General features: G+C 33.5%; 2 protein-coding genes across 2 annotated transcripts; one reads left to right on the forward strand and one right to left on the reverse strand.

The window, feature by feature from the left end:
- Positions 1-2,366: 2,366 nt before the first annotated feature.
- On the reverse strand, positions 2,367-15,469 carry LOC121391439 (ubiquitin carboxyl-terminal hydrolase 14-like). Its single transcript, XM_041523076.1, is given in 15 exon segments — positions 2,367-2,443; positions 9,385-9,459; positions 9,504-9,611; positions 9,663-9,737; positions 9,863-9,980; positions 10,030-10,200; positions 10,254-10,314; positions 10,316-10,388; positions 10,788-10,846; positions 10,896-10,999; positions 11,069-11,173; positions 11,215-11,303; positions 11,359-11,374; positions 11,376-11,455; positions 15,454-15,469. Coding segments are annotated over 15 exon segments (1,227 nt in total).
- Positions 15,470-20,988: 5,519 nt separating this feature from the next.
- LOC121391440 lies at positions 20,989-21,925 on the forward strand. The gene is made up of 3 exons (XM_041523077.1): positions 20,989-21,084; positions 21,329-21,447; positions 21,877-21,925. Exons 1-3 carry the CDS (start codon positions 20,989-20,991, stop codon positions 21,923-21,925), a joined length of 264 nt encoding a protein of 87 aa, XP_041379011.1.
- Positions 21,926-25,215: the final 3,290 nt, after the last annotated feature.

The raw sequence follows: 25,215 nt of genomic DNA on the forward strand, positions 1-25,215 counted from the left end.
ATTCGTACATTGACTAATACTCTTCCTTCTCACAACAAGACAAGGTATAGCTTTTTGAAGGTCTTCATACTTAGACCCATCTCTAGGTTTGTACATTGCAACCCCCCCCCCCAAATTTTGAGTCGCTTTAAAAAGTGATCAGAAATATTCAGCGTGTTATCTCCATTATCTAGGAGGACATCCAAATCGATATTTCCAAACCAAGTAGCTTACGAACAGCTTTGTATTTTACAATAAATATCTGTTAGGCCAGTTCCTCTGAGTGGCTACGTAGGATAACCATAATGCCATGACCCGCCCCATTAGCTAAAGGCAATTTGAACTAATTTATCAATCATTGTCTGAGTTTCTGGTTAGCTGTAAAGGCTTCTGTTGGTAACAGGATTTGACTAAGCTCGACATAATCTGAGAGTAAGAGCTGAGCCCGAACTGTAGAAATTGGAGTGGAAAATCTACATTAATTAAAAGATAATTATATTATATATACAGAGGGTCTTTACTTTCTTTATTACATGATTCCAAAACCATTTTTTCAAACTGGTTATCTTCCCGAACAGCTATACCATTTGAGCATTCCCGTGGCTAAACCTTCATCAGCTGTTCTATCAGTTTGAAATAAATTCACTACATTACTGCGAATACCATGCCTGATGTCGTGCCTTCTTAGTGGAAGTAGGTGGTGGATAAGCTATGCCAATTAATCTCATTAGAAACTGGAATGAAAGACCGGTTTGTCTGTAAAACACATAAGGATGAGACGAGACGGTAAGTAAAATTGAATTGTCATGGCAACCAAGTAGCTCATTACAATCGAGGCAGAGCATATGGTATTTCTCTTTACCAGAAAAGAATGCACAAGTGACACGACTTAAAAAAAAATAGTAGCATGAGCTGATTTCACATCACTATAAATAAAATGTTAGGATTGGACGTAATAATATGTACAGTAATCTTCAATGTAGTGAGGGAATGACAGAGGAACGACTCGTTTAATGATATTAGACCAGATATCATCATCATCACTTCCAGTATTAGAGAGACCAAAATGTTGAACTAAGCCACTTTTTGAAATATCCAGGATTACTTGAGATATCAGCGGAGGACAGTTGGGACAGTAACAAAAAAATCAATACGTTGATAACCTTCAAGCTGTCCAGAAACTGAGAATCCTCTGCAAAAGATACAATGCCATATTACATTCCTCAGAGAAAGGTCCCTTAGCTGATGTTCCACAACATGTGATGGTAACACTTTAGTTTGACTAGCTTCTTCTTTAGTTATCATCTCTTGTAAACTAGGTAGTTTGAAAGGACTATACACTTGACCAGCAAGTTTTTGATGGAGACGGCGAATGTAAACTAAGATATCTTGACTCAGTACAATATTAGTAGTGGGTAAAATTTTAGGCGACCCTTATTAAGTGTAATTTTCGTGATGTTCCATAATAGATTTAGCTAACAATGAGTTTATAATTAGTAGACAAAAATCGATAGGTTGATTTTTGATGAACTGCTAAAACAGCTATCACGCTAGGATTCTGGGCGGGGTCAGCCTTTGCTAGACTTTGTATAGCTAAGCCAATACCGTCAACAAGAGAAATTTTTGTGATACAATTACTTGGACCTGTTTAGAACTTGGATAAACTGAGAGACGAGAGAAATGAACAAATTGACATTGCTACAAATGTTGACTCTGACATTTTTTTGTGTTTACGATAATATTGTAACCATGTTGTCTCTGATGATTGCGTGTATTGGACTAGTGATCGCAGAGTGTATAAACATAATTCTTCACCTTCTCTAAGTGAGTTTAAATAACTAGTGTCAGCATGAAACAGGTTTCAGGAGATAGAGAGCAGGAGGTGAAAAATGCGTGAGAGAAGCAACTATATATATCTTGAAGGGAAGTGATAAAACTAATATTTTTAAAAAATATATTAAAATTAAAATAGAAATAATAACCTTACCTTTAAATTATATTGTTCTGCTATTGAACTGTCCTGTAAATTACCTAAACACTTTACAAGTACTATATTTTCCTGGTAATAAATGAGAAGGAACATGGTTTGATAGTTTACAGTATGGTCCTGCTGCCTTCAGTTGATGTTTGGTGTCATTGAAAATGGGGCGTGGCTTGTGACGACTGATTGTTGTTGGAGTTGGATGGAGTCTGGAGGTGACGGACCCCGCCCACTCACACCTATGGAAGTTATAATAAAGCACAATAAAAAGGTTTAAGCCCCCCTATTTCATTTCTATTTATCCTTTACCTGATGAGGTATAGTGACAAGTTTAATAACCGGAGATCTTTGGGAAGTGGCCTAGTAACACCAGTTGAAGTCGTTAAGGGGGTGTGGTCAGGTACTGTTAGGTGAGGTCTCTTTGCAACATGTTCTGGAGAGTGGGGGGTCCACTACTGCTGCTGTCTCTTTTGCCGGAGAAAACTGGAAAAACAGGTTATAGAAACGTAAAGACTTGATTTTTTTCATTCATTCCATTCCTCCATCCACCAATCCATCCATCCATTTTAACTCACCACTCAATCTATCTTTACTATCTTAGATGTAGTTCCTGTTGAATTCAACATTGCCATATAAGGATATCCAGAACAACTGCATTAATGGAGCTAATGAAAGCGACTGGGTGGGTTGGCTTGAGTCGTGGGGGCACACAAATTGACATTAGGTGACACTATATAATGAAAATGATACATATAAATGTGCTTTGTCAATGATCTAGGAATACAAAGTGATAGCTATTAATTTCCTTAAAGTACATAATCACACTGTTCTTAAGAAAAGGTTACTATAGCACTAATGTACTCGAACTACATGTATTAGATAACAATGAGGTAATCCCTCATATATTAGCATATTATTACATAATGTAGTATTGTCTAAGATATTGTCTAATGCTATTGAAAAAGCACAATGTGAAATCATAACATAGTTATGTATGGGGACTCTCCCAGACATAAAACTATGAAATTCTACAGACTAAATCATTATTAGAGAGAGAAGTCTTTGTTATTATATTTACTAGAAAAGTGAATCCGTGCATATCTACAAATATTGGATAGCTGAGGTTTGGGTAAAATCCATATAGTGTCAAAGTCATGCTTCCCTTACTCTAACTATGTTAGAATTACCATTGACCAGAACAAAGTGAATTAGCACATGTCTACTATTAATATGATAAGAGATACCATTCAGACAGTGTCACAATAAATTGATAAGGAATGTTTTTTACACACAATTCAATTACAGACAGTGAGACATAATGATGTGCTGTATAGTAATAGACATTTAAGTAAACAGCTTTGATAATGCAATGTCTAAACAGACATAATGTATACACTGTCTGGTAAAAAACATGCCTCAGGGCCACTATAAAGGTTACTATCATTAGGTCCTATAATTTATAAATTGTAATTAATATGATTACCCGATACTGGTGTTGTAGGTGAAGTCATAGCTGAGAATGGTCGCCATGGAAACAAGGGTTGTCCCATTAATGGAGAATAAATAAGAGATCCTCCTTGTACTGCACATACTGGATATCTGTAATGCCATGATAATGAAGATGTCATAATGATGTAATGTACCTGAGGCTTAGTCTGTGATATTAAGGTGATATTGGAGAGAAACCTGTTGCTGTAAGATTATGGGGGTGGCTCCAGCTGACGATGAATTAACTATTGTATCTTGAGCCATATCTATTAATGGATTGATAAATGAATGAATGGATGGATGAATGAATGATTAAATAGATGGACAAATGAATTAATAAATGGATGAATGGACAGACATTAAAAGTCAATTATTATAATTAAAAAATATATAAACATATTTAAAATTCCTAAGAATATAACTTACATTTCAAAATAGTCCTTAATCAACATTGTAAATATATTTAAAGTAATATTCCATTAATGTTTATTTATTTAAATAATATTCTTTTTCATTATACAATTACTATCTATGACATTAATCTGTTCTCTCTCACAAAGTATCATCAGAGAAGCCTGTGACTTGTCTAGAAAGGAGAATAATGCGGACGAGTCTTGCTGATAGAAAGACAGACACCACACTGTTCGAGCAATATGTCGAGCGTCCGGCTCTGTATACACAGTGGTGACTGATATGTGTAGTCTTCTGTCTTCCGAGAACAATCCCAGTAGACATGAAAGGGACACCGACAGACAACGCGACTCTAGTCTACGACCAACAGACAGGGATTATAGACTATTGTATAATAACTATGTCATAGTAGCACGTGGTTAACCACACCCATTGTTGATTAAATATGTTGATTATAGTGGGTTGTGGTTAAGCGTTGTCATAACAACGTAAGCTCACTGAATTCAAGATGAGCACAGATTTGGACAAACATGTTCTTGCTAAATACGATATTAAGACGTATTGGAAAAGGATGTATGTCTAAGAATATATGTATTTATTCATGATAAGTTGTTCATAGGCTTATGGTATTGTATGGAAGAGTGTGGACCGTCGAACTGGAGATTTGGATTGTGGCATTGAAGAAAATATTTGATGCTTTTGCAAATCCTACAGATGCTCAGAGAACATTCGAGAGATATTATTTCTACAGGCATTTTCTAACCATCCCACGTCATTCAATTAATCAATGTAATAAGATCCGCCAACTGATAAAGATATATATTTAGTATTTGAGTTTCTGGGTGAGTTGAAGCCACACCCACTAATATTATATCAACAAAAATACACTAGTAAATGAACCAAATGCATTACAATATAATCCTTTATTTTGTACATGTGTAGAATCATAATTTATAATAGAAATTTATTAATAATACTGATCTTCATGCTGTTATTAAAGGCAAAATACTCCAGCCAATTCATATACAATATATTACAAGTCATTATGTCGTGTTCTAAAATATATACATTCCGGTAATGTCATTCATCGTGATTTTAAAACCAAGTAACTATTAATTAATTCAGAATGTTATTATTAAGTAAGATATGAAATAAAACTATTATTATTTTCATTGTTAAAATTATTATAGCTTGCTGACTTTGGGCTAGCACGTTCTTTAGCAACTACTGAACCTCAAACAGATGGTCTCACTGAAATCAATCCTGCTATGACAGATTATGTTGCTACAAGATGGTATCGTAGTCCTGAAATCCTATTAGGTTCGAGACGTTATACTTTTGGTGTCGACATGTGGTCATGGGCTGTATTCTGGCAGAAATGATAGCTGTATGGAGTATAATATAATAACCTTTGATGTGTTGTGTTTGCTAATACAAAAACATGTATAAACATGTTTCAAAGGACAGTGGTTCCAGACATGACTACCATAAATTGCATTAGTTGTTTGTATTATACTGCAGGTAAACACTGTATCCTGGGACTTCTACGATAAATCAGTTAGATCGAATTATGATGACTCTCCCACCTCCTTCAAAACAAGATGTTGAATCTATAAAATCATGTTATGCTCACGCAATCCTTGATCAGATCATCCAACGGTAAGTACAGAATTAACATGTCTAATAGTTGACTAACGTTTACAGGAGACATAGAAATATAGCTGATTTACTCCCACAAGCTGATGATATTGTATGGACTTACTTAAACAATTACTTCAGTTAATCCTGACAAAAGGTTATCAGCTGGAACAATGTCTAGTACAACCTATTTATCCAAGTTAGTATTCTCTCTCTCATTAACTCCATTATAACAACATCTGTCTATTAGATTTCACGATTCCGACAGGAGCCAGTCATTGGATGTGAAATAGTTCCTGTACTTGATGACAACGTTCAACTTACAGTTGAAGAATATCGACGACAGTTATATAGAGTATGTTCCTATCATTAATATCATTATAAATAATTTATTTTTTAGGATATTATTATGAGACATTCAGGACCTTCATACCATCCACACCAAAATCTCCCAAAAAATCAGAAACTATCGTAGAAGATTGTGAACTTCAGGCCTCAGTCTGAACATAACCTTGTATCAGATATCAGCTCTCCGATGTCTGGCAAAGTACGAGGGGATGTCTCATCTCCACCTACTCATCAAATTAAAAAAAAATCAGGACGATTATTATCTCGCAGTAAATCTGCATCAGTATATCGTACAGACAGTTCTCAAGTAAAAATACCAGTATATCATAGCATGTAAGATTAATGATATAATTTAGTATTAATTTTAATATCATTTGTAGCCTTTACAGGACACACCCACTAGACCACCACCCATCTCCTCTTCATCCTGTTGTTAAGGCAACTACAGTTCATAAACCTCGGTGTTAACCACGCCCCATCTCATAAAAAGCCAGAAGACCAACCTGACCTTACAGTCATTAGTGCAAGAATAGTATGTCCATTTATTATACTACTATGGATCTATTATACAACCATGTGTCCATTTATTATACTACTATGGATCTATTATACAACCATGTGTCCATTTATTATACTACTATGGATCATATTATACAACCATGTGTCCATTTATTATACTACTATGATCTATTATACAATCATGTATCCATTTTATTCCTATGCATACATTATATAGGTTTCCAATATCACGGTCCCTCTACATTCAGTGGAAAGAAACTAATAAAACGAGTTATCAAGGGGAGCCCCCTCTCGTTATGCAGCTGGACGATATCCTCAAACTTATGGTACAATAACGACAATCAGATTTAGTACATCTGCAACACAACAATTGGTAAATAAAAATAATTTCAATAATTCAGAATTAATGAAATATTCTTTCAACAGTAACATAAAATCTAAATACGTACACACAACACAATAAAAGGTGCCCCTCATATAATTAGATAGAACAAACAGTACTGTTATTATTAGTGGGTGTGGTAGAGGTGTGGTCTAACAATCCAGAAAAGTTAGCTGCCATCAGAAGCTCCAGTGCTATTTCACGAGCAATAGGGAACTCTGGTATTTCAGTACTGCTATTTGTATATCGTACTTTATACGTGAAATATTGACACACTTTAGCCAAAATGTGAGACCTAGCAATGATAAAATGACTTTAGATCATGTCATCTGTCATGTGACTTACGGAATCTCTCTAAAACGGACTTCATTACTTTCAGATTCTTCAAACTGACCTAATGATAGTTGAACATCATTGTTACCATGGCAACAACATACCTGGTCCACTCAACAGTGCTTTAATTGTACCCGAAGTGAGGCGTGATCACGTTAATAAATAAATTCATGACCATCAGAAGCAATTAATTTGACGTACATTGCATTGGGTCCTTCAATTCCAGGATTAACAGGGGCATCCTCTTTCTTTACTCCTCCATCAGCTGTTCCATCAGCCATCTATGGTAATAAAACAATGAATTAAGTAAACACACACTTAAATAATTAACACAACTAATTAGGTATATTATATAATTACTTTTCCTTTAAATTAAGATTGTTCTGCAGAAAACAGCTCTGAAGAAAAACAGCTAAACCAACCTCACTTTTACAAATTTAGACCACGTGATGCGCACGTGATTTATTATTGCTATGACAACAGTACTTCAGAAACAAAATGTCTAACCCTCCAGAGAGTCGTGCAGTATCAGACAAGCTACTCCTGCCTCACTAGTCCAGTCTATAGCGACAAGTACAAATGAAGACAAGAAATCATTCTCTACGCGCGAAGATTATATAAAGGTAGTCTTGTAAAAGTTACTATAAAACTAAATCATTCTTTAGCAACAAGTCAGAGCCTGGCTCCTTCGGTTCAGATGCATCTATTGTCCAGCAAATATCAGACATTTTTTACTGCATTTAAAGAAGATTTAGGATTTAAACAGCTGCTCTGTTTCGTTTCCCCAGAATTATCACAATGTGTGATGATGTAATCCTGGACCAGCCAGTTACATGAACACATCCAACATCTACTGTGACAGTTCCACAGGAATCATTATCAAAAAGGTAGTGTGGTAAAATGTTATATGCATAATGTTCTACTGTTAAATCATGCATCTATTTATACACTGTGCATTTCATCATACTCAATGTGTCCCTAGAGAGGTACTGGAGGATTTGCTTCTAAAAACAAAAAGATTTTCACACATTCGAAGTAAAAGTTTGGGACCAGGTAGCTACAATCCACAGTTACCTACAGGACATGTTGATTTTAATCGTTCCAACAGTTAGTAGGTAAGTGGAATTAAAGTTGTAATCTTATTATTTCTCTAAAGGAATTTTCAACAGTCTGTGATTAGTAAGCTCCACCCACCCCACAACAGAGGTCCAGCCCCAATACATACAATATCCAACTTCCCAAACTGGTCAAAATCGTTACATAACAGGTGAAGCAGCTTTTAAGAGCAAAACAAAACGAGACAGTCTACTGTTATCAAATTGTCATATAATCCAGGCCCTGCTAAGTACAATCCATCAGATCATCTAATTTATCGTACTCCTTGTTTTCAACAAGCTAACTTTTTATCAAAGACACAACGACATGTTGTGATGTCTCATGAACACAGACCAGGTCCTGCAGACTATTCTATATCTCAAGACTTATCAGAACCTCGGCAATATAATAGACAAAAAACATTATCTCTGTATCTCTGCTCCTGCTATACCTCTCCCTCCCTTACCCACCACCACCTGGTCCCGGCCATTATGAGGTGGTCCAATGTGAAAAGGACAAGCAGTTAGTTAGTGGAGCTGTGTTTAAAAGTACTAGTAGTAGATGGAAGGAATTGGCGAGTCATCTTGATCAACCTGGACCAGGTAAGGGAATATATGTACATTTATTATAGTGACACACCCACTAGTAGGTGTGTCATAATGTGTATTATTTACATTTATAGGTGGGTGGTACACATAAATTACATTATATGTGTTAGTAGGTGTGTCATCATGTATATTTTTTTAATTTTAAATTAATAGTAGGTGTGTCATGTGTATTTGTATGTAATTAATAGTGGGTGTGTATTGCTATTAATTAAACTGTACATGTCACACAGTGACACGCCCACTATTAATTAAACATACCATGCATACATGAAGACCACACCTACTATTAATTACAACATTACATGATGACACACCTACTAAATATTATTTTAAAACATGGTATATGGCACACCCAATCTAAATCCATTATGACACACCTATTTTTAATTGTACTATAGGTACATATGATCCAAAATTGAAGGGAAAAACATCCTTTTTATACAACTATAATCAACATTGGATATGACCACACCCTCGTTAATTAACTGTTAGATGAAGGCAGTATTTCCATCTTCTTGGGGCATATAACAATATATGCTGTGTTGCCAGTCACCTGTGAATGTCATGTGATCTATGATGTAATAATGATGTATTGATTATACCTCCGCCTGATAATTTTTTGATTTCATCATCAGTTACCATGGAAACATCATCATCATCATATTTAAACCATTCACCTGAAATAAAAATATCATTAGACCACACCTATTAATTAGAGTACCTTGTTTTCGTTTAACCCATCCTATATAATGCCCAGAAGATGAGCTCCGCCCTTGATGAGTCAAGACAGCAATTAAATCATAATATCCACTATTGTTACTTCCAGGATCTTAATTATGATGATGTCATTGTAAAATCTGATTGGCTAATTGTACTAAACCATCAGAAAAGCTATAAGATTCATATTTGACTGGTAATTGTTGTTGTTGTTGCTTGACAGCTGCTGGTCCCTCAGCTATTCTCTTAGCTTGGAGTGCCTAATACACAGATAAATGGATGGTAGATGAATGGACACAACAAATGAAAGGATTGATCAATACTTTAACATATGGATGCATGATTTTTGAGAAAAAAAAATACTGACCATTTTCTGATCTTCTATGTCTTTAAAATTTTTTCCTCGAACAGGTAATAATTTTTTTTGAAGTTCATTTTCACAAAATTCAAACATGTCCAGTGACAAAGGAAACTTGACATCCTAGAGAAAAGAAGACAATTAATAACTATAATGAGTGGGCGGGATATACTTTTAATATTTTCTTTGACACATTCTCTTCAGATTCTCCTGATCTTCCATAAAAGAATCTAACATATTGTATTGTAAGATACGCTGGTAGTCGTGATATTTTTGAGTTTTTTTGATACAAAGTATCTCTTCCTAAAGAAACAGATTGTTTCTCTAATGTACCTTGTAATCCCTAATAGACGAATGGATGATATATAGATGTATAAACTGTTATAATGGACGCACCTTTAGTATTCCAGTATGTAAGTATTTAACTTCTTGCTCAATAAAACATGATACTTGAAATGCTTTCTCTATTTTCTGTGGTTTCCATCTCATCTTCACTTTCTAAACATTTATATGTTGTCTTGAACTCAACTCCTAAGAGCAAGTAATAAAATCAATAAACAAATATTATATACCGAAAATACTGTCTCATAAAGCTATCCTTTCCAGCAGGAGTAGCTCCATCACTCGCTCCTTTCTGTTAATGTATAGTGAATTATTAACAACTATCATTATATGTACCTGTACTTCAAGAGCTAATGCTAAGTTAGATACAACTGCTGACCAACACTCGTGGGCATCTTGTTGATGAAACATACCAGTACGCTGATCTCTCTCTCCAAATGTGGTACAACATCATGTAAGCTCTTATGAAGGGGGGAAAAACAAAGATGGAGATGTCAATGAGATAAAGGAGTAAGATTACCTCTAAAAACATGATGAGAGTAACTCCTGAGTCTCCTTTCTCAAGAACTGAAAACAAAATGCTTAGACGAGATGCTAACTGTTGTGCGGTATGAGGCATATCGCTACTGCTCCCTATAATTGTAAAACTAATAACAAATTAATAATACTTATGACAACTTAATTAAAAGGTCTTACTCATCAAGCTGTTCTTTAAGTTCTGGTACAGCTCTTAAACATTGTACTGTGGCATTCATATAACAGGTGTTACCAAGGTTACGGAGTCCATTAGGTAAATCTAACTACAAAAAAACCTTTGAAGTGGACTGTCCATTTAATGAGTATACAAATGGGAACATATTTCTACTTACTGCTGATGCTGCTTCTTCTTCTGTCATATCTTCAATAAATTTTGGACGCTCTTTCGGTTCAATAGGTAGTTCCTCAGCAGATCCCATTAACATAAATATACAATTCTAAAATGACCTTAAAAATTATTATAATTAAACAACAATACTTGTTTTATTTTATTTGTCGCTTTACTCCAGTCTTCGTTGCCAATAGTAACACCACCTATCATGACTTTTTGACGATCGGGAGGGACCCCTATATAATTAACAGATAATAAAATAATAAAATTGTAATAATTATTGTAGAGTACCAGTTAAAGAGAAGAGTTTGCATTTTAAATGTCATTGGTGATTCTGCTGTATTTAGATCGACACCATCATATTTCTCCTTTCCCCATTTGACACGAACTACAATGGATCAAATTATTAATAAAATGGACATAGAGTATTTAATAGCTTATTCAAATGGACATATAGTACTAAAATGGATACATAAACAGCTGGATGATTACCTTTATAATGAGACATGATAGCAATAAAGTCGATAACCAATTATTAAAGAAAAAGAGGAAGTCCCTCCCTTATTTTTAATTAACACGTGCTATTATAATGGCTACTGGTAGTAGTTGTGTCATTGAATGTGTTCCAAATTTCTCAGAAGGTCGAAATAAAAATATTATTGATGCTATATCTACTGCAATACAACACACTGAAGGATGTACTTTACTTGATGTCGACCCAGGCTCTTCTACTAACAGGTAGAGTTACCAATAAATGTTATTAATGCTTTCTCTCATATAGAACTGTTTATACATTTGTGGGTGATATCAAGTCTGTAGTAGAAGGAGCATTAAATGCTGCGAGAGTAGCATATTCATTAATTGACATGACGAAACATGAAGGTATTATATATTACATGTAAATGTATTTTCTTATCTATTATTTATATATAATATTCAGGTTTCCTAATTGTTTTAATTATTTATTTTGTTACAGGGGCTCATCCACGTATGGGGGCATTAGATGTATGCCCATTTATTCCAGTATCTGGTGCTAGTGTGGCTGATTGCATACAATGTTCTAAAGAGTTTGGTTCAAGACTTGCTAAAGAGCTAAATGTTCCAATATATTTGTATGAACAATCTAGTGAACAAGAGCACCGGGAAGATGTTACAACAGATAAGAGCTGGAGAATATGAAGGGTTAAAAGAAAAGGTCATTTTATACTAAAAGTATTATAAATATTTGTATATATTTTTTTGAAGATTATGAAACCTGAATGGGTCCCTGATTACGGACCGGCGGAATTCATCCCTTCTTGGGGTGCTACTGCGACTGGTGCTCGCCCTTTTCTCATAGCTTACAATGTCAATATATTGGGAACGAAACAACAAGCTCATCGAATAGCTCTTGATATTAGAGAACAAGGGAGAGGACCAGATAAAGTATAGTTTGACAATAATTTTACTTGTATCATGTACACACTTATAGCCTGGTCTTTTAAAGGCTGTTAAAGCTATTGGTTGGTATTTAGACGACTGCAATATTGCACAAGTTTCCATCAATTTAACAGACTATCAGACCACCCCATGCATGTTGCATTTGAGGAATGTGTCAAAGATGCTGAGAGTCTCAAAATTGCTGTAGTGGGGTCAGAGATAGTTGGTCTAGTGCCATTAACGTATGTTAAACTTATTATACAGTATTTAATATATTTTTTTACTAGGCAATACTTATGACTGCAGAATATTATATTAAAAAAGAAAATTTGTTCATTCTTTCAGAGGAACAGAAGGTGTTACTGGCTGTTCAACGTTTTGGGGTTAAGTTCACTATCGTATTTTAATCCTCAGCATAAAATAATAGAGTGAGATATATATAATTGTTAATTAGTAATTAATTTACAGGGTTTTACTTACAGATATCGAATTAAAAGTAATACTGATGGTCCTTTAGTGAGGTCAACTGTACGGCAGTTTGTGGAATCATTGGGTGCACGTACCCCTACTCCAGGGGGTGGATCTGCTAGTGCCTGTGTTGCTGCTATTGGTACTAGTTTAGCAACTATGGTATGTTAGGATGAATAGTTCTTGATATGGATGAATGATCTGTTTGATGGATGAATACTCTAATATGGATATATGATACAATTAATAAATAAATAATTTTAAATTGATGCTTGTCCATTTGTATGTTTATTAATTTATGGATGCATAACTAATAATGGATGAATAATAGGATTAACAATAGTAGAATGGATATATAATATATTTAATGGATCAACAATACTAATAATAGATGTGTCATTGATCTTATGGATGTTCTCTTATGTAGGTTGGTTTAATGACGTACGGTAAAAGACAATATGAATCTGTGGACTCCATAATGCGTGAAACAATACCAACTTTATATACTACAACACAAGAACTATTGCCAGCTATTGATGCTGACAGTGAAGCCTTTACAAGTTATATGGTAAATATATATAATAGTTTCCTATAATGACAATATCTTATAGGAAGCATTAAAGTTACCTCATGAAACATCTGAGGAAAAACAAAAGTAAAGCTCCTTGTAATTAATTATTAATTATAATATAATTATAGACGTCAGGAAGCTATGCAAATTGGATTACAGGAAGCTGTTCAAGTACCTTTGAATTTAATGAAAAAAGCTCACAATTGTTGGCCACACCTTCTCGTTTTATCAAAGCATGGTAACATGCAGACGATGTCAGACTTACAGGTGAGTCATAATGATGTCATGATGATATAATCGTTGTACAGGTTTCTGCTCGCAGTCTTGAGACAGGCATTTATGGCGGGTATTGCAATGTCTTAATAAATTTAAAGAACATCACTGACAAAGATTTTGTGGACGTAATTAAAAAGGAAGTTGATATGCTTTGGGAAAGCACTCAACGTTATTGTGAGCAAGTCTTAGAGGTCATTAAACAAAAATAATAATAATAATAATATTTATTTTAGCATTATTTTCTTTCAGTAAATCAATATCATGTATTTATTATTATTATTGTAGTGATCTAAATTTAGTAATTATTTAATTTTCCATTTTTTTTAAAAATGGTCAAAAATCATAGGTAATGAATTACACAAATTTGTTAAGTAGAGTAATTGGTTGTGCTCAGAGATGTTGTTAAAGTTGTAAAATGTTAAATACATTAATTATCCTATACATATACATGTACTAGTGAAATAAAAGGCATTATTGTACAGGATCATGTAGGACAGATGTGGGCCAAAGCATCTCAATACGAAAGTATTTTAACAGTTTATCGATGCTGGTAATCACTTCATGGTTATCGTTAATGAGATTCATGACCGGCACAATCGCGCCCCACAAGAGCATGAAGACAAAATCTTACGTACATATAAAAGGAAACCAAAACAGTCATGAGTGCCAGTGTGTTGTGGGCCAGCGTTCCGCAATGCATCAGACCTCTGAGATGGTTACCAGCATACTCTACGGAGTATCCGAAAGGCCGACTAGGATAGGGCTGGTAGTCTCCCTTTAAAACGAGATGAGGCTGGTGTATTTGTGGTTCCCGGTTCCTGAATGCGACATTCCCTAAGAGCTGGAATCCCGTACGGCTGGTTTTAAGTTAGGGCGACGCTCCAGCCAGGATTACCTCGCGAAGACGAGGGTTACCAAGCCAGGTGGCGGTCCCAGCTAGCAATAGCAGGGAATCCTGGAGCCTAAGTGGAAGCCTGAGTGGGTGAGCGAGTAGGAATCGTTTGGGCAACACACAAGGTTTTTTTTTGTTTTTTAAAAATAATATTATAACTTGATTTAAATCATTTATTGGGAAGAACTGGTTTTAGTTGATTTTTCAAAGTCAACTGTTTTTCAAATCAAGGCATTTTAAGATTGTTTGCCGCACTAAGAAAACAATTTTTAATATTTAACAAAACATTGTTATATATTATAACTTCTGAGCTCAATAACACAGGTTTCTGAGGATCAATATTGCAATAAATACACTTACAATAAATACAAATATATTTAATATCAATAAATGATTTGTATAACTGAAGGAATATAAACAAATAATTTATATTATGAGAGAGAAGGTGATGATCCTTATAACATATTACAGTAAAGAAGTAAAGAGTTAAGAGTTTTCTTTGTTTCCTGTATCTCTCGTTGTTGCTAGAATGAGAAAACTTAAACATCAAGGCATTATCAAAGATATAACTCACAGCTTCTTTTAAGATTGTTTGCCGCAGTTTCTGACCATCTTTAGCTAAAGTTTGACATTTTTACTTGTTTACTTTTAGTAGCTTGTAAGGTTTTCTTGTCAAGATCTTCAAATAACTTGTCGTACATTGAGCAAACACTGCGATAACTAGAGAAAAGGAGACACAAAATGCAGTGTTATCTCTCACTCTCAAAAACTAACATTACTTCTTGTCGACATCTTTCTTCTCTAACTTCCTCTAGTGCAACCTATAATATCAATATATAGCAATGTCTTTATCAGTAAGAACTATTTACAGATAACTTGGATATATTATCCAATCCATTGACAGCCATATCACAGTAACGTTGTAACTCTTCTTCAAATGATGTCACAGTACTACTAATACTAGTAGCTAATGGTGTTGAGTGTGATTTCTTAATAGGAGCATCTAATGAGTGCAGCATAGATAGCACACTTCAATGCAGTATGTACCTTTGTCAGGACATGAGTCAAGTTTGTTTCTCTTTTTTGTTATTGATTTCTTTTTGGGGGTCTCAGAAATTGATTTCTTTTGACATAGGGCCTGGAAAGATGGACAAATGAATGGATTGATGTATGAATAAATGAGACACATTAACTGGTGAATGGAAACTCACTGAACACATCTGTTGAAAACTAGACACTATATTTGTATCAGGACCAATCTGACTAGAATGTAGTGATGATGAACAGACAGATAATGGAGGGGAAGACCCTGCATTATTACCTAATAATAATGTTATCAAAGAACTAATAAATGTCTATGTAACACCTTCATCCGTAGCAGATATAAGAGCCAGTTCTGGAGTAGTACTGTTACTTAGTAAAGCTATATCACTTCTTAAAATCTATAAAATTTATAAAATATCATCATAGCTATTTTAAGGATACCTTGTCTTCTCTGAAATGAACTTTACGATTCGTCACTAGTTTTGGTGACTTTTTAACAGTTGGTTTCCAAGTAATATCACTATCGCTATCGCTAAGTACAACCTCGTCATCTCTTACTGATGTCTCAAGCTCCTCTTCTTCATTATCTCCTTCAATATAAGGCGACATTACATGATCTGTTGTTCCAGGTGTATTCTGATAACCATCAGGTTCATCAACTTCAGTGACAATATGGTGGTCTTCAAGTTTATCTATCTTTTCCACTTCAGATTCCATTATTTCTTCTATTGTATTCTCAGATATCATTTTCCTCCTTAAAAGGACTGTCCACTACTGCAGGTACTATGACACTAGTGATGTTCACATTCTCTAGTTGTAAAGGTTGAGACTCTTCAATAAAAGATACACTATTATTAATGGCTTGTTTGCCTCTAGTTCTAAGTAAAGATGTATTGTGGTCATTTTGAGTAGTAATGCTAGCCCTTGTCTTCTTAATAGTACCTCCAACCACACTTGGGCTCTAAAAGGTAAAAAAAGAAGGGAGACTAATGATGACAATGTAATAAAATGCTTATATGGTACTCAATGGTGCTTGAACAAATACCATTGGGCACCATAGAAATGGTTCTATAGTGCTCAGTTATTACAGCAAGGAGAGTGAAGATGAGGGAGAAAACAATGTTTTTGATTTGTGATTACCTTAGGATAATCATAAACTGATTTGAATTGATCAACACTTGATTTTTGTGACGACTTTGGTCTTTTTCTAGAAGACATCTCATCTTCTGAGGAGTCACTCTTTCTTTTCTTATGACATTGGAAATCATCGTTATCATTTTTGCTCAATTTTCTCTTCTGTTGAGAACTTTTCTTCACTCTACTAGTATCAAGCTTTTGTTTAGTGAGATCTTCTTCAAGAACCATCTCCTCTTTAGAAGAGCAATTACTAGTATAGTCCGACTTATTGATAGACTTTGACTCAAAATGAAGTTGACATTTAGTCTAAAAGAAGCATACTTTACACAGCACTAATATTGCAGTTAACACTTACTGGCTTTGGTGTTTTATTTAATGATTTATTAATTGATTTAATAGCAGGGGATATCAATGAATTACCCTCACAAACAGAAGACTTATTAACATGACAATCAGTAAATGATAAAGTACTATTAGATATCTGAGAAGAACGTTAAGATACCATATATACTCTAATATTACCTTATTATGGGTACCTCTCACATTTTTTTTTGTTAACCCTTGAGACGGCAAGATCTTTAGGAGTAGATGTTTGAGGAGTAGCTAAAGGGATTGTTTTGATGAGGGGGTGTGGTCAGTTCTTGGGAACCAACTTGAGGATTCTAAGATAATAAAAGACAGACTAGTATAATATATGCATGATCAGATACTATGATTAACAGTTCCAGAAAGTTCCAACTTACCACAATTTGAGTCTGACTATTTGGAAATATGGGAGATATATCATCTTCTTCAGGTTGTATCTGAATTCATCAAATAAAACAGTTCTATACTATATATCATACTAACCACTGTTGAATGAAGTGATATTCTAACTGGAGCACATACAATAGACTGTTTAACTTTTCCTTTTAGTACAGTCTGTGAAGTAGTCATTCTTTTCTCATAACCTATAGTTTTATTCATAGCATCATTGATGTGATCCATTGAGGACAAGTAGAACAAAACATTACAAGAACTTTGAGTTGACCATGGCAAAGGTAACACTTCATACAATTCAACACTGAGAACACCAGTATGATCTTGACAAAAAAAATAAAATTTTGAGAATAATAAAATTAATATCGAAAAAAAAAGATTTAAGTTATGCCAAGAAGTCACATGATAAGTTGTATTATATCACATGATAGTCATATGATCTTGTACCTTCAAGCTTCCATGTCTTGACTTCTTCTCGTTTGATATAGACACATTCCCATATGTTCCCAGACTCAAGATGTGAGTCTGAGTCTTCAGCAAAGAACGAAATACATCGACTCCCGATATTAAAATCAATCCAAAAATCATTCATTTCTGATGGACAGGATAACTAGAAATTAATTGATAATTAACAAGGGGTACACTCCTTTTATTAATAACTAAAATTAATACCTTTTGAGCTCCAACAAATACTTGACTACATATCAATGAATAGACACTATTATAATAAATTAATAATAAAGTTATTATTACAGGGGCATACCTTCGATTTATTCCACAAGCATTATTTAAATTATTGAGGAAATATCTTGAGTCCTGACACAAAACAATTAATAAGTAATTAATATAATTATTAGGGATCTTACCACATCAAAGTGTTCCTCTCTTAAACTTAAACATTGATCTGATAAATTAAATTTACCAAACCATTTTGAGGCAAATCTCTCGCGATGTTCAATGTCAGTAAGACGAAACACACATTCCAATAAGCTACCTTGAAATTCAAAATCTAAAACATTACATACATACATTACATCATCATTACAAATAATGACATCATCAGTCATACCTCCAGCTTCATGAATACAATCACCAATACAACATCTAATAAATATAATAATTATTAACTATTTTAATGATAATACTAACATATCATCAATAATGTTTTTCTGTTTCAATAATGTTGCTTTCTTCTGGACTGGATAGATCTTCAATAAATCATTCAGCACTCGAGCAATCTATAATTAATAATCATATCAACTAACGAAGACAATTACCTCAATACGAATTTTTAATATATCCACTGAAGACATAGTAGCTAAGGAGTTAATAAATGATGGTATTAAACAGCTCACACTATTACTGGCAGTCTTTGAGTATAACCCAATCTCCTAATACATTTAATTTAGTATTAATTATTAAGGAAATACGTACATTCTTACCCCTACAACATTAACAAATTCTTCTATTGCTGACGACCAGTTCAGTGTAGTTTCAGGCATTGTTTTTAACTTCTCCATGCATTCTAACATGTAAAGTAAGGTCATTGATTGTAATATATATTTAATTTATAAAACTTATCATTTTTGAGAGCCCAAATGTTAGAAATTTTTTAAAATTTACAACAGCTGGTGTCGCAAATTGACGTAATGTATCCAACATTATGAGAAAATGATCCAAATGTTTACCATTTAACGCCTACACACAAGATAACAATCAATGAATGTCTATCACCGTTAAACCTCTATTGTTTTCTTGCGTAAAACAGTAAAACATTTTTTGGTACATTTAGTAGAGGAATCTACTGAACAGCACTTTTTTAAAGCATTTTTTATGAGATCGTAGATATTGTCATCATCAACGGTAGCAAGAATATCCTCTAACTACAAGAGATAACAATTTTTTAATATTTTTATTGTTAAAACACTTTATTTACAACTCACTGAAGACATACTAACGTAGCAATAACAGCCACAAAAATTATTTTTATTTCATTTCTCTAGCAGCTGTTAACAAAACCGCCTTATTATTACACGCGCATACTGAATTCTGATTGGTCAAAACCACGCGACTTTCATATTATAATAATTATTATTAATAAGTCATTAATTGTTATTTTAGTTCATATTTGTTAATCTTTTAACTTGATTGCCTAATCAATGGGGCAGATTATAACTGTTCTTTCTAGAACTAGCTGAGTTCATAGGTTTGACTTGATTACTCTTGACCTGCAGTAAAATATGGAATGAGTTGACATAACTTGAGAAAAATACCTTTTCTTTAGTCATCCAAGAATGTGGATATTTTGATATATTAGACATGTATCCTCTATTAATATGCCATTGATCGAGCCATTGAAAATGATTGTAATGTGGTTCTTTGCTTTGAATACGCTTTAGGATGGCTTGATTTTCATGTGTGACTCGCAACAAATCACGTTGACGTCTAGTTTTATTCAAACTATAAAAATAAAGAGTTAAAAATAAAAGAACATTATAAAAATATTAGTATATTTAATGAAACTACAAACATTGCCTTCTACATTATAATAGAATATAGTAATATTTTAATATAAAAACAATAATATTTCAGATCATACAAACAACTATTTTCTTCTATTGTAACATAGTTTTAATACATGTACTTATCTTATATTATGCTGACCTTCTTTGAGTATAATCATTAGTGTTATCAACTTGTCCTTTAGTTCTCATAATATGGGACATTTTCTCCAGTAGGATTTGGTTGTCGCGCTCTATAGTTGCTCGACGTTCTTCCTCCATTTGTAATTTCTTTAAATTGAGGTGGAGATGCATGTATGTAGCTGGAGGTTTGTTATCAATCATAGCTTTAGCTTCACGTACCTACCAAAGAGTTTATGTGGAATTTAATAGTACATGAATAGATACTGGAACAATACAATATTATATTTATAGTGTAAACATAAGCATAAAGATAGTTAAATACAGAGTTTCTAAAAGGGATTATATTTTATATAGTGTCATTATGTACAGTGATGTCACCTTGTTGCGGTGCATATCAAATCGTGTTTGATCCCATTTTTTCTTAAGTATCATATTATTTGCTGGAGTGAGAGGTTGATAAGATGACGCTTTATGTTTCCTCTGCATTTTGTTAGAGTTAGAGAAACTTAAAGCACTTGAATGTTTTTAATAACTCTTTATTTTCTTCGAATAATGCGTACCCTCGGAGATAAAATTTTAACGGAGGGGGGGTGTGCGTGGGCGGGATTGCAAAGCGTAGCCCGTCGTCATAGCAACAATACAACTATAAATCGCCTCGAGGAAACTTGAAAGACACTTAACAAAGGAGGGAATCAGAAAGGTTTCTTGTAATGAGTCATCGTTCTTACCAACCAACATTACCTTGTGGCAATAAACTATTACAAAAACGCTGGGATGAGGCGTATTATCAAGAACACAAGAGAAGAGTAAGTCTATTATCTTTAAACTGTTACCTTCTTTATCTTTCTTTTAGTTAAAGAGTGCCAAACCAATGGTAGACACTAAGGCACCAGTTGTTCATCCTCACATAATTCAAAAACAAAAAAAACAACAAGTATGATCCATTGAAAAATGTATTAATGCATTTATGTTAATTATCTATCTCTTACTTCAACCAACCATCCATTACTTAAATCATCCGTCCATTCATACTTCCTATCTGTCCATTAGATGGAGTTGGAGCGAACACAGATAATAGACAGAGATAACATGACATTGCTGCATAAAATGCAGCATATTATGAGCACCAAAGGAAGCGTGGACCATTGGAATACTTACCAACATCACAGGTACAAACTTAATTATCTATTGTGGTTGTTAATTACCTAATTACCAATTATAGTTGTTATTACCTAATTATCTATTGTAGTTGTTAATTATCTATTGTTTGAATTGTTTAGTTTAAATGATTTACAACGACAACGAGAATTAGAAAGAGTTGCTAAAGAAAACAAAGTATGTATCCATTAAACAACTCACATATCCTTTATACATCCATTGCATTTATTAAGAGGTTTTATGCGTCTATTTTCATACTTCAGGCTATGCTAGACAGATTACAAAAAGTACAACCAATGTATCGAGTTAGTGACTGTGTTGATTCATGGAGAAAAAATGCAGAATTGACAGAAATGATCACAGCTTATCCAGAATCTTCACGACCAAAAAAGAAGGTAGAGAAATAAAGTAAACATATTAAAATTACTATTTTTTTGTAGATTGAGACAAGACCTGCTACTGCTGGTGCATTACCGGTATAGAGTTTAATAGTTTATTTATAATAATAATATTTATAATATTTTAGGTTTTAAAATTATCAGTGAAAGACCAATCACATGATGATGATGAAGTTATTGATTCTCACGTGAAAAATGAAGAAACTTAATTTAAATAACTCCAAAATTCTTTTTTTAAAATAATGTTTTATTATTTAAATATAAATTAAATTATTATTTATTGCAAAAAGAGAAATTATGATCAAAATAATTGCATAATTAGGGGGTGTGGCTGAAACGTGTTGAAACATGGTTGCTCCACTGCTACTTATAAGTCGTATACTGAGTTATAGTGTGATTTTATTGAGTGTTTGTATGAAATTACCTCAAGTATGGAGGACATATCAAGCTACTGACACTAGAGGAATCAGTATACGAGGATATTGGCTAGAAATATTTGGGTAACATCTTAACATCTAAGTATCTTAAATGGAATTTCCTTTTCAGATATTCTACTGGTATTGCTTATGCATATGTCTACAGCTATGACATCACAACCTATCTTGATGTTGTGCTTTGTTTAATACAAAGTAGGTCTCAGTCTCATACTGCTGGTATGGGAATCTGTCTTTTTTAGGTATCGTAATTATAATACTAGCAGTCACTTTTAGTAAGTCATGGAATCAAGAAAATACATCCTATGCTGTAATGTAAGGGTTAATCCTATTAATTAATGTTTAATTAATTACTGTTTATTAATAGGATAATTAGTTTCTTTATGGGAACTATGTATCGAGTTATTCCTATCACCATTTTAAATGGATTAATGGTCAGTTACCATGGCAACCTATATCCCATATTTCTATAATTTATAGTCTGTTGGTATCCTGATATCATCCAGTAGTAAATTGTTACAAGTCAATGCACTTTATTCCAGTAAAACATCAGCTAATGTCAGTACATTGACTTGGAGCATTGCAACATATAACTGCTGGGTAAGTAACCATTCACTACAGCAGACACTATGGGACACTGTCCTTGGTATAGAAGTGTCCTCAATATAGAGGTTGTATAATACACTAAAGTATTAGTATGGGACTAGAACAAGTGTCCTCAATATAGAGGTTGTATAATACACTAAAGTATTAGTATGGGACTAGAACAAGTGTCCTTAATATAGAGGTTGTATAATACACTAAAGTATTAGTATGGGACTAGAACAAGTGTCCTCAATATAGAGGTTGTATAATACACTAAAGTATTAGTATGGGACTAGAACAAGTGTCCTCAATATAGAGGTTGTATAATACACTAAAGTATTAGTATGGGACTAGAACAAGTGTCCTCAATATAGAGGTTGTATAATACACTAAAGTATTAGTATGGGACTAGAACAAGTGTCCTCAATATAGAGGTTGTATAATACACTAAAGTATTAGTATGGGACTAGAACAAGTGTCCTCAATATAGAGGTTGTATAATACACTAAAGTATTAGTATGGGACTAGAACAAGTGTCCTCAATATAGAGGTTGTATAATACACTAAAGTATTAGTATGGGACTAGAACAAGTGTCCTCAATATAGAGGTTGTATAATACACTAAAGTATTAGTATGGGACTAGAACAAGTGTCCTCAATATAGAGGTTGTATAATACACTAAAGTATTAGTATGGGACTAGAACAAGTGTCCTCAATATAGAGGTTGTATAATACACTAAAGTATTAGTATGGGACTAGAACAAGTGTCCTCAATATAGAGGTTGTATAATACACTAAAGTATTAGTATGGGACTAGAACAAGTGTCCTCAATATAGAGGTTGTATAATACACTAAAGTATTAGTATGGGACTAGAACAAGTGTCCTCAATATAGAGGTTGTATAATACACTAAAGTATTAGTATGGGACTAGAACAAGTGTCCTCAATATAGAGGTTGTATAATACACTAAAGTATTAGTATGGGACTAGAACAAGTGTCCTCAATATAGAGGTTGTATAATACACTAAAGTATTAGTATGGGACTAGAACAAGTGTCCTCAATATAGAGGTTGTATAATACACTAAAGTATTAGTATGGGACTAGAACAAGTGTCCTCAATATAGAGGTTGTATAATACACTAAAGTATTAGTATGGGACTAGAACAAGTGTCCTCAATATAGAGGTTGTATAATACACTAAAGTATTAGTATGGGACTAGAACAAGTGTCCTCAATATAGAGGTTGTATAATACACTAAAGTATTAGTATGGGACTAGAACAAGTGTCCTCAATATAGAGGTTGTATAGTACACTAAAGTATTAGTATGGGACTAGAACAAGTGTCCTCAATATAGAGGTTGTATAATACACTAAAGTATTAGTATGGGACTAGAACAAGTGTCCTCAATATAGAGGTTGTATAATACACTAAAGTATTAGTATGGGACTAGAACAAGTGTCCTCAATATAGAGGTTGTATATACACTAAAGTATTAGTATGGGACTAGAACAAGTGTCCTCAATATAGAGGTTGTATAATACACTAAAGTATTAGTATGGGACTAGAACAAGTGTCCTCAATATAGAGGTTGTATAATACACTAAAGTATTAGTATGGGACTAGAACAAGTGTCCTCAATATAGAGGTTGTATAATACACTAAAGTATTAGTATGGGACTAGAACAAGTGTCCTCAATATAGAGGTTGTATAATACACTAAAGTATTAGTATGGGACTAGAACAAGTGTCCTCAATATAGAGGTTGTATAATACACTAAAGTATTAGTATGGGACTAGAACAAGTGTCCTCAATATAGAGGTTGTATAATACACTAAAGTATTAGTATGGGACTAGAACAAGTGTCCTCAATATAGAGGTTGTATAATACACTAAAGTATTAGTATGGGACTAGAACAAGTGTCCTCAATATAGAGGTTGTATAATACACTAAAGTATTAGTATGGGACTAGAACAAGTGTCCTCAATATAGAGGTTGTATAATACACTAAAGTATTAGTATGGGACTAGAACAAGTGTCCTCAATATAGAGGTTGTATAATTACACTAAAGTATTAGTATGAGACTAGAACAAGTGTCCTAATAATAGAGGTTGTATATACACTAAAGTATTAGTATGAAGACTAGAACAAGTGTCCTCAATATAGAGTATTATATAGTATACTAAAGTATTAGTATGAGACTAAAACAAGTGTTATTAATCAATGAATAACAGGTTGTATTATACACTAGGGGCCCAATGAACATGAGACTATTATCAAAAGTCCTCAATATAATTAATTATAATGTTTACTAACCGTTTGTCTACCACTAGAACAATGTCCTTGTATAGGTTAG

Source organism: Gigantopelta aegis, unplaced genomic scaffold (assembly GCF_016097555.1).
Source record: "Gigantopelta aegis isolate Gae_Host unplaced genomic scaffold, Gae_host_genome ctg2430_pilon_pilon, whole genome shotgun sequence".
NCBI lineage: Eukaryota > Metazoa > Mollusca > Gastropoda > Neomphalida > Peltospiridae > Gigantopelta > Gigantopelta aegis.